At 35.2% G+C, this 12,514-nt stretch overlaps 1 protein-coding gene across 1 annotated transcript in view; it reads left to right on the top strand.

Moving 5' to 3' along the window:
* The window catches only part of LOC133655164 (allograft inflammatory factor 1-like), a 42,334-nt gene that overhangs the window by 3,895 nt on the left and 25,925 nt on the right, over positions 1 to 12,514 (top strand). The window contains exon 3 of the mRNA XM_062055102.1: positions 6,196 to 6,262. Within this exon, the coding sequence (XP_061911086.1) occupies positions 6,196 to 6,262 (67 nt within the window). The remainder of the gene's footprint in view (positions 1 to 6,195; positions 6,263 to 12,514) is intronic.

Below are 12,514 nucleotides of genomic sequence, written 5' to 3' on the forward strand. Positions count from 1 at the left end.
ATGTTGTCTGTCTATCTGTGTTGGCCCTGTAATGAGGTGGCGACTTGTCCAGGGTGTACCCCGCCTTCCGCCCGAATGCAGCTGAGATAGGCTCCAGCACTCCCCGCGACCCCAAAAGGGACAAGCGATAGAAAATGGATGGATGGATCATGTGCATGAATGTATTGTGTAGGAAGAGCATGACGGAAGTGTTATTGTAGCAAAGCTATTTGCAAATGTGTCATGAGCTGTGCGTCTCTAATCCCATTTACCTGTCTATGCACTCATTTGGGTGTCCGTATCGTAATATGTGTGTGTGTGTTTTAATTTAGATTTACAGTACAGGCCAAAAATTTGGACACACCTTCTCATTCAATGCGTTTTACTTATTTTCATGACTATTTACATTGTAGATCAGACCTGGGCAAAATAAGGCCCGTTAAGTTTTTCAATCTGGCCCGCCGGACATTCCTCCCAACATTTTTTAGATCTTTAAGATGGAAAGTGTAGCTGCCATTATGATGTGCAGTGATGTTTTCAAATGACCGTAAGTCTTGAACTATACAAAGTATTTCAGTGGTTGGAATCTGCACTTTTGCATGATACACTAGTTACTATGGTAATCTAAGTCACAGATTTTTACAAGTTTAAATCAGACATTTTTGTTGCGTTTCACTTGATTATAAAATATGTCGATGGAGAGGAGGGGTGACGTTCATATGTTGTCAATATTCAGTGTTTTATCGTTCATAATTATTATTGCAAATCCCACATTCTTTATTTACTTGTACATTGTCATGCAGTAAAAAAAAATGTTCGGACACACAAATTGGATAACCGACCCACAGATTGAGATACAAATAGTTCTGCTATAATAATATTTCCAGAGATTTTTGACTTTACTTGTTTTTAGTCTTTTACACGTTTTTTTTTTTTAATGGGACCACATTAACTGTCCTTCCGGGACCTTCCATTAGGAACAGCAGAAAGTATAAGCGTCCCCATCCGATATCAGCAAAAAAATAAGTATCGGATTATATCAGCTTGCATCTAAACCACAGGTGTAAAAGTCAATAAAGTACTGTATCTTTTCTTACAAAATGTTTTCGTTCTTTCCGTTTTAACAGAAAAAAATACAATTGTATATTTTTTTCAACTTTAATGTTATCTCGTAAAGCAACAAACATAATGCTATCATACATTTGCAACTGTTTTTGTCAGTTAAAATACAAACATTAATAACACATATCGGCTTGACTTACGATTTCAAAGCAAGTATTCCATCAAATTGTACAATGAAAAAATTACATTAGTTTTTAGGGTAAGAAAAAATTGGCAGTTCAGTTTCTAGAATAAAAAACAAAACTATAGTACCGTTTTTCCATTTGCTGTAAAATTTACGATAAAATTGTGACGACTGAGCTGCCAGTTTTTTGCTGAAATATCTAAATATGTTTGTAGCAGTTGCCCTCTAGTGGGTTCCCTTGACCACCACACACTGGCACGAGAGTCCGGTATTCAGGTTGGATCAAGTCTTTTATTTTCATCCACTAGTATAATTTGCGTTTCGCCAGTATATAGATAGGACTTTTCAGTCCGGCGTGTCTCTACTTTGCTCTCTAGTGTCTCTCTCTCGCTCCAACTCCAACCCTCGTGTGTCGGACCGGCTGCTGCTAATAAGCATGGCAGGTGATTGGATGATCAGCCCCAGCTGGGTAATCCAGTCAACTGCCAGCTGTGCTTCAAGGCCGGTCCTTCCACACCCCGCTCCGCAGACCACGCCCCCCTCCACAATGTTTTTTTACAGTGTGTGGTAAAATATAATAATCAAATTTATAATAATATAATGAGGTGAATCCCTAAAAATTTGTAATTAATCAAATTATTTTCGGTTGTGAGGGGCCCTCTGAGAGCAGCCATAACTGTGATGTGGCCCTCACTGACCCCTGGTCTAAATTTTCCGATATAAACGCTCCGAATCGATACAAGCCAGTTCACATCTAAATGTCCTCTAATTAGCACACAGGTTTGTCTTTTCTTGTATTTTAGTCAAGTCATTTACAAAAAGGTTAACGTTGTAGGCTATAGGCTCCTAGGAGCGAGCAGCTACACAACAGCTAAAGATTTGTAATAAGTGTCCTTAATTGAACAATATTTCAAATTTGTCAAAATAAACAAGCATCATTTGCATATTATTAACGCATACAAAGTCTCCAAAGGAGAAACATATTAAGTGTCCAGTAACAACCGTGTTCACATAATTCAACTTACTGCTTTATTAGCTTGATTTCATTAGTTATTGTGGCCTCTAGGTCAGTGCCAGGCAAAATACGGCCCGCGGGCCACATGCGACCTGTTAAAATTTTTATTCCGGCCCGCCGCACTTTTTACATAATTTTTTTAGACCTTTAACATCAAAACTGTGGCCACCATAATGATGTGCAGTGCTGTTTTTATAATATTAATAATAATAATAATAATTATAATAATAGATTTTATTTGTAAAAGCACTTAACATTGAGCAAACAACCTCAAAGTGCTACAGTGCATTAAAAAAATATAATAAAAAAAAAAAAACTAGAACAGCCTAATAGCTAGAACTAGCACACATATATCTAAAACTATAAAAAATGTTTTTAAATTACTGTAAGTCTTGAACTATAGAAAGTATTTCAATTGTTGAAATCTGCGCTTTTGGGTGTTAATAGGAGTTATTAAGATAATCTACGTCACAGCAGCTCAGACGAGGAACAAAGCAGAGTGGGCGGGGTTTGTTTCCAGGGCAGCCAGCCCCAAACGCATGTGTCAGGAACAGATGCGGAAGCACATTTTTACGTGATAATATATCATATTGTAGGTGTTTATTACACTTTGCATTCATATTTTGCCGTTTGTTACATTTTTGTTGTTTTGCTTGATTGTAAAAGATGTCTATCAAGGAGCTGGTCTGAGAAGTAAAAGAGGAGTGATGTTCATATGTTGTTAATATTCAGTGTTTTATTGTTCATAGTTAATATTGTAAATCTCACTTTCTTTATTTTAATGTACATTCTGGGTTTCCCATTTAGTAAAAAACTGTAAAATTCCATTCCGTTTTTTTGAGGCGGTCTGTCATAACTTTTTTTAGAATTCTATCGGACATTGTGACTTTTGGTATTTGTGTTCCTGAAAAAAAGGGACCCAAACACACATACTGTACAGCATATTTTTACAGCTAAATGTGTACATATCATTTATACACACATACACCTTGCCCCCCCCAGACTCTGTTTTTTCTCTTAATGTGTTGACAGTGACAGTTCATGATAAATAGGTTAGTGTTTTTCATACCTACTATTGTTCTGTGTTTTAGCAACTGATCAAGCGTTTTATAACATTCCACACTACAAAATAAGAAAAGTATTTACGATCCGTGCCGATATCAGTATATACTCAATACTCAAGCCTCCAAGATTGGTATTCTGTTGGAAATGGGGAAAAAAGTAGTATGAAAACATTGGAAGTTGCTTTAAAGCAAAACAATACAATGAGTGGTCTACCAGTAAAAACATTAATTGATTTAAAGCCTGTGTGTGGTGCGCCCTATTTGTTCTGGTTTTTTTTTAATTTGTGCCCGTTATCAATCCCCTCACTGTGAGGACGTGGAAAGCAGGTCGAGGCCACATAGTGCATTCCTCTGCAGCCTTTTTCAAATCAACGTGCTCATCATCATCACCATCATGAATGAAGCAGAGCGCTCTAAGCCGCTCACTCTAATAATAGTCGCCTAAATCCATACGCTGCTTCCGCTCTGTGACACAATATTAACATGTCCAACCAGGCCACAACATGGGCATTGTTCTCTATATAGTAGATGTTATTTGTATTGCGCTTTAGATACAAACAACAAATCTCAAAGTGCTCCAGAACAAAAATGCATTAAAACAAGACAGGTGTGTCTGTCCTTGTTGCACACCGGACGAGGCACACCTGAACCATTAGGATGAGATCCAATAAAAAATCCACCTCTGCAACAACAGGCATGCTGCTTTCATGACACTGTCATGAAAATAATGTAACCAAAAGGTTGTAAATCACATCTAGTATAGTAACAATAGTGTCATTACAAGGTAACTGCATAACACTTTTTGCTGTGTATATGTATATATATATATATATATATATATATATATATATATATATATATATATATATATATATATATATATATATATATATATATATATATATATATATATATATATAGGGCTGCAACAACTAATCGATTATAAAAATAGTTGGCGATTAATTTAGTCATCGATTCGTTGGATCTATGCTATGCGCATGCGCAGAGGCTTTAAAATATATATATATATATATATATATATATATATATATATATATATATATATATATATATATATTTTTTTTTAATAAACCTTTATTTATGAACTGCAACATGTACAAACAGCTAAGAAACAATATTCAAAATAAGTATGGTGCCAGTATGCTGTTTTTTTTCCAATAAAATACTGGAAAGGATAGAAATGTAGTTTGTCTCTTTTATCCGATTATTAATCGATTAATCGAAGTAATAATCGACAGATTAATCGATTATCAAATTAATCGTTAGTTGCAGCCCTAATATATATATATATATATATATATATATATATATATATATATATATATATATATATATATATATATATATATATATATATATATAATATGTATTTATATATTTATTTATATATATATATATATATATATATATATATATATATATATATATATATATATATATATATATATATATGACAATGAGCATTATTACACTACATATGGAGCATTACAAATACCAATAAAAATAGCGCTATTGATAATGAATAATGCCAATAATTTACCTCTATTATCAACAATACAGTTGTTCAAATGCAACAATACATATACGTAATGATAACTAGAGATACAAAAGGATGCAGAAAAATGGAGGGGAAGAAAGAGAAGCAACCTATATTAACCTTGTAGATTGTTATAGTAACAATAGGTTAAGCTTTGTCGGTGTGCCATGTGTTACCCAGTTTCCCCTAGGGCAACAACGTTAATATATGTTTGATGAAACGTGATTATCAGAATCAGAATCAGAATAGTTTTATTGCCATTGTTTGAGAACGGGTTCACAAACTAGGAATTTTTCTTGGTGCAAACGTGCGACATAAAACACATATAACACATATTTGGTATAAAAAGAGCTGTGACTGAGCTATCAGATAGACTTAGAAGGGATTCAAGGAATTCAAGGAGCTGCTGTTAGACAGCAGTTATGCATGAGTGTATATGTACTTGTATGTGTATATGTATGTTTGTACAGTGAATGTATATGTACTTGTATATGTATGTTTGTACAGTGAATGTATATGTACTTGTATATGTATGTTTGTACAGTGAATGTATATGTACAGTAAGTGTATGTGTTTGTACAGTGAATGTATATGTACAGTAAGTGTATATGTATGTTTGTACAGTGAATGTATATGTACAGTATGTGTATATGTATGTTTGTACAGTGAATGTATATGTACAGTATGTGTATATGTATGTTTGTACAGTGAATGTACGTGTGGATGTACGAACTTTAAGTATGTAGGTTTGTACTGTATTTGTGTATGTATGTATGTATGAGTAACGGTGTGTATGTGAGTATATGTGTATTTGTATGTACAATATATTTGACTCCCAGTGTGTGTGAGCGTTGTCTATTTAGAGAACACAACAATATTGTTCCCTTTAGTTTGACCTGCTTTTGCAGTTGGTTTCCCAATGTGATGATAACCATAGAGCCATGATGACCTATAAAAGGATCCCTGTTCAAATGCATTGCGTATGGATTGGAGCTCGTGACTCGTCCCGCTAAATTAAACACGGCGACAGCAGACTTGCAGAGGTCAAACGGGAATGTGCCGCTCCTCCGTGTCGCTTTTCTGCGCCACGCCGACTCCCACATGGCGGATTGCTTCATTATAATTTCATCAGTGTGGATCCCTTCTGGCCCTTCTTTCCCCCTGATTTCCTTCACACCCTCTGGAGGTGTCCTACTTTATTTTCCACGCACACTACCCAGCGTGCGAGATATGACATTCATCCAGCGTCTCTGCTGTGAGTCACTGTGTTTTTTTTTTTTGGTTTTTGTTACCCTTTTGGACATTAACCCTTTCAATTTGCCTCCCCTTCCAGGAATTCCTGGAAGACCAGAAGTACAGGGATGAAGATGACCTCGCTGATAAATTGGAGGGCTTGAAAAGTAAGCAAATGCAGCCATTGAACATGATGGAATGTGCTTGTTTTCCCTTTTCACTGACACACACACACACACACACACACACACACACACATTCTTGTATTTTCTACCATCTCGAGACCTCTGAAAAATGCCTACCTCTTTAGGATCACCCTTTCTCGATATGTAAAGAGTTGTATTTACAACATTAATAATATATACAAACTAGTGTTGTCCCGATACCAATAATTTGGTACCGGTACCAAAATTATTTTGATACTTTTCGGTACTTTTCTAAATAAAGGGGACCTGAGAAATTGCATTAATGGCTTTATTTTAACAAAAAGGTACCGGTACTTAGGGTACATTAAACATATGTTTCCTATTGTAAGTTTGTCCTTCAATAAAATAGTAAACATACAAGACAACTTTTCTTTTATTAGTAAGTAAGTAAACAAAGGCTCTTAATTTAGCTGCTGACGTATGCAGTAACATATTGTGTCATTTATCATTATATTATTTTGTCTAAATTATTAAGGACAAGTGGTAGAAAATGAATTATTCATCTACTTGTTCATTTACTGTTAATATCTGCTTACTTTCTGTTTTAACATGTTCTATCTACACTTCTGTTAAAATGTAATAACAGTGTTTCCCACACATTCATTTATTTGTGGCGGCCCGCCACGAAAGAATTACGTCCGCCACAAATATACATACATATATATATATATATATATTTTTTTTTAGTCCTGTCCAGCTTCTGAGGCAAATCATATAGTTGATGTAGATGCCCATATAGGCTGTTCAGATTTACTTTACAAAAGAGAAGTGTAGGATACTTCTCTTGTTGCCTTATTTGTATTTGATCACTATTGTTTTCTGTTTATTTGTTACTGACTGTGGCAGGACACCTCTGCTTCTGTTTCACTTTATGTTGCTGGTAAATAACATGGTTGTAGTAGTAGGCTAAAGTTAAATTATTTAGTATGCACTAATTAAAGGGGCAGAGCTTTAAGAGACATTTTAGCTTTTATATTTTATAAGATATATTTTTTGTAAGAACCACAATTAATAAATATTTTTCAGTGAATAACTTATTGTTAAAATCTGTATATAAATATGTACATAAAGTGTTGTAAATATATTGTAAAATGGATGGATGGATGGATGGATGGATGGATGGATGGATGGACGTTTAAAACAAAACTGTTTTTATTAATTAGTAAGTATACATTTTTGGGCCTTTTAAGAGAAAATCATATCATTGTAGTAAATTATGCAAATTACTCGATGTCATGGTGACCACGCCCATAGCCACGCCCCCACCGCCACAGGTATCTTGGCAGTTTATGGGAAACACTGAATAATCACATATTCTTCTATTGTTTGATACTTTCCATTAGTTTTGGATGATACCACAAATTTGGGTATCGATCCCATACCAAGTCGTTACAGGATCATACATTGGTCATATTCAAAGTCCTCATGTGTCCAGGGACATATTTCCGGAGTTTATAAACATAACATACATTTTTTTTTAAACGAAATAAGATGTGATGCCAAAAAATATCGACGTAATCATAGTAGTATCGACAAGGGTGGCGGCGGACCGGTACTTTTCAGAGGCCGTATAGTACCGAATATGATTCATTAGTATCGCGGTACTATACTAATACCGGTATACCGTACAACCCTAATACAAACTATGCAAATATAAAAAAGGTAAGCTGTGAGTAAAATTTTGTTGTTGTTGATTTTTTTGTTTGTAATTGGTTTTTAATCTTCATTATTTACTTAAAGTAATTACAGTATGTCTCTAAAGAAATATTTATTTAATTTTTTTAATTAATTTTGGCCATAGGGGGCGCATTTCAATTTCTTACACACACTTGTTATTACATATGTTGGCCAGAGGGGGAGCACTTCAAATTTTTACACACACTTGTTATTTCATATGTTGACCAGAGGGGGAGCACTTTTAAAACCGACACACAGTCAATTTGAAAAATCCCTCCTTTTTGGCACCACCCATATTTTGATAAATTTCACCACCAAATGAGACATTCTCTATTAGATGCAATGGTTTTCCGTATTGGCACCATGATTTATGCTCTAACTTGTTCACCGGTCCTCACATGGAAGCTACTTTTCCTTGTTGATGTCTCAAGAAGGGTAGAAATACAAGAACACACACACACACAGTTTCAGTCTTAAGCATTGTGTTTTCCCTCTGTGTGGAGGTTTTCAGGGCCAAGTCCGGCATGGGAGGAATGCAGCAGGGCGTTTTTAGTTTTTTTTTCGCTGCCTGTTGTTTGCAGAAGTTTGACGGTACAATGACCTAATTGTGGTAATAAGCGTACCGGTATATTATTTCAGCCGTGAGTTCACGCACATTGATTCGTTTCTCACTCGCTGCACATTTTAGGATGAGACAGACCCGGGGTTCTCAGAGTACCACCCCAGAAAACACTCGGCTCTCCAAGGATCGCCATAAAGACAGACATTAAAAAAACAATAGCGTAGTAGGTGTAAATATTCATTAAAAACAAGACAGAGTATATTATAATATGACTATAGAAGTATATTATATATCTTTGGCCACTGTAACATTACACACAATGCACAAACATCAGCAACAATGATACTCCGAATACAGTACTGGGCTCCTGTTTACACTGCACACCAAATCTGATTTTTTTTTGCCCTCAAGTGAGACAGATAAGATTTGTTTGCTAGTTAAAACGCTTCAAATCTGATCTTTTTGCGTCAGATTCAGGCCACATCAGGAGGTAGTCCAAATCCGATTGGACTCCGGTCTTTTCAAATGTGACTTCAGTATGAATGGCAATGCCACCTGAATGCGACTTTTGTGTCATCTTTGGTCATTTGTGTGAGCGGAGAAAGACGCGGGCCGCCAGCGGAAGTGTAGTCGTCATCACAGTATCCGGTTTCGGTGAGCAAAGTATTTTTTCGGGGGACGAATTCTGGGTGCATCACTAGTTAATAGTGCGCAAATAATAGGCTATATATAAAGTTGATTTGATTTTATATAATATATGAATATATGTATGTATGTATGTATATATATGTATGTGTGTGTGTGTGTGTGTGTGTGTATATATATATATGTATGTATTTATGTATGTGTGTATATGTATGTATATATATATATATATATATATATATATATATATATATATATATATATATATATATATATATATATATATATATATATATATATATATATATATATATATATATATATATATATATATATATATATATATATATATATATATATATACACTACCGTTCAAAAGTTTGGGGTAACCCAAACAATTTTGTGGCATAGCCTTCATTTCTAAGAACAAGAATAGACTGTCGAGTTTCAGATGAAAGTTCTCTTTTTCTGGCCATTTTCAGCGTTTAATTGACCCCACAAATGTGATGCTCCAGAAACTCAATCTGCTCAAAGGAAGGTCAGTTTTGTAGCTTCTGTAACGAGCTAAACTGTTTTCAGATGTGTGAACATGATTGCACAAGGGTTTTCTAATCATCAATTAGCCTTCTGAGCCAATGAGCAAACACATTGTACCATTAGAACACTGGAGTGATAGTTGCTGGAAATGGGCCTCTACACACCTATGTAAATATTGCACCAAAAACCAGACATTTGCAAGTAGAATAGTCATTTACCACATTAGCAATGTATAGAGTGTATTTCTTTAAAGTTAAGACTAGTTTAAAGTTATCTTCATTGAAAAGTACAGTGCTTTTCCTTCAAAAATATGGACATTTCAATGTGACCCCAAACTTTTGAACGGTAGTGTGTGTGTATATATATATATATATATATATATATATATATATATATATATATATATATATATATATATGGTAACACCTTAGTATGGGGAACACATATTTACCATTAATTAGTTGCTTATTAACATGCAAATTAGTAACATATTGGCTCTTAATGAGTCATTATTAAGTACTTATTAATGCCTTATTCTGCATGAATATTATTATTATACAACCAGTAAGTCTTCCCTCAATAACCTCAGAATTATTGCTTATTAGTAACCCTAACCCTTACCCAACCCTAACCCTTATATGTTCCCCTAGTGTCCAAATAACTCTAAATTAAGTCTTTGTTACTTTGATAAGCAACTAATTAATGGTCAATTTGTTCCCCATACTGAAGTGTTACCATATATATTTATTTATTTATGTATATATATATATATACCGGTACACGTATATAAGCCGCACCGACTTACTAAATTTTAGAAGAAAAAAACATTTCACGTATATTTGCTACAGACATATACGCTGCGAAATGAGTTATTTACACAGAAAAATTTTGTAAAAATGTATTTACATATTATTTTTCCTCAAACGATGTCCGTAACACGGCAGTAAAACGGCTTATCAAACCAGCTAAACGGATTCAAAAACGCCACGATGACGTGTTGGTCAGGTTAGGTTAGGTTACTTTATTAGTACCCGGTCAGGTTAGGTTCGGTTAATTTATTAGAACCCGAATGTTTTCCGTTAGGCAAGATCAGGACATCCATTAAACATACAGGAAACATTTAAATCTTAGACATGCAATACAAATACTTAACAAGGGTTACTTTGTCAAGATTATAAGATTGGAAATGTACTCAAAGTTCCCCATAAAAAGAATAATAAATGAAATCACAATCTGATAAGATTTGGGACACGCCATAATAACATACCATGAATAAAATAATGAATTACACCAAAACAAGGGACTACAACTTGTTTAGTTCTGTGATGGCAGCTAGGACAAAACTTGTATAATAACACTTGTAAACATGTTAGCATATTAGCTAATGCTAACAGCACGTACAATATGCATGAAAACAATCCTACAGACATCATACATTGGATGGTTTAATAAGTATGAATTGTTTTAGTTATATTGTCAAACTCTGCGATGAGGTGGCGACTTGTCCATGGTGTACCCCGTCTTCTGCCCGAATGCAGCCGAGATAGGCTCCAGCGACCCCGAGAGGGACAAGCGGTAGAAAATGGAGGGATGGATGGATATTCTAAAACTTACAAATGTTGCTTGGAGTGATAAATGACGAATCCATACGAGTAGAAACGCTGTGGACGGCACTTCTACTTCTGGTTGAAAGCTCTAAACAGAAGTCCTAAAAATGTTGCCATAGCACAAACAATAACACACCTTTTCAGTGTCTTTGCTTGTTTTGTTTTTTTTAACTATTTGCATTACGACCATCTGTGAAGAAAAATCCATAAATTAGCTGCGCTGTTTTATAACCCGCGGGGTTCAAAACGTAGGAAAGAAGTAGCGGCTGTCTGTGTTGCATACCTTTAACCATAAATCAATCACTCTGTACTACTTTAAGTATGTTCAGTGTGCACAATTGAATATTTACGTTTCTGTTGAGGGAATGTTGTCCTTCCTTAGACAAAATGGAACACCTTAGAAGTTATTAGCTTTGGCCTTGGTTTTGCTGGAATAAGAATAACACTATGACCTCACTCTGGTGCTTATCTATACAAACACACACATATTATTCCCTCTTGTTTTAATGGTGTTGGGATGTACCAGGTGCGGAGAGTGAGAGTGGACTAGAATGCTTGTTTGCTCACCACATACGTCGAGTTAACTTTGGGTTATATATAATATATATATATATATATATATATACATATATACATATATATATATATCGCAATAGACACGTAATCGTCAATAAAAAAATGTATTGGTTGCATGAACAAAGGCACTCGCTCTCTGGTAACCGAGCAACGCAGGTAGTGATCTCTGATCAGTGGGAGTGACACGCTGACAGCCAATCAGGTAACAGTATCAACCTGTTGTCTCGCGGTTGATTCTTTGCATTGAGTGAGAAGAGAAAACGATTGCTGCAGAGAGCGAAGAAATACTGTATAAAAGAGGTAAAGTCTCCTCGACAGTGTGGCGGTTTTGGGATTTTTTTCAAACGGACCATAATCAGACCAATGTGGTCTCTAAATTATGCAAGGCGTTCGTCCCCACCAAGACCGGTAATACCACCAGTTTTTTCCGTATTGGCCCTCTGAATAGGGGTCGTCACTCAGCATGAAAGGAATTACTCGCTGTGCATTCTTTGCTTGTTTTATTTAGTACTTATTGCAGCAGTAGTAGTAGTAGCAGTAGCAGCAGCTGCAGCAGTAGTAGCAGCAGCTGCAGCAGTAGTAGCAGTAGCAGTAGCAGCAGCTGCAGCA

The sequence above is a fragment of the Entelurus aequoreus genome, linkage group LG08, assembly GCF_033978785.1.
Source record: "Entelurus aequoreus isolate RoL-2023_Sb linkage group LG08, RoL_Eaeq_v1.1, whole genome shotgun sequence".
NCBI classification, from domain to species: Eukaryota; Metazoa; Chordata; class Actinopteri; order Syngnathiformes; family Syngnathidae; genus Entelurus; species Entelurus aequoreus.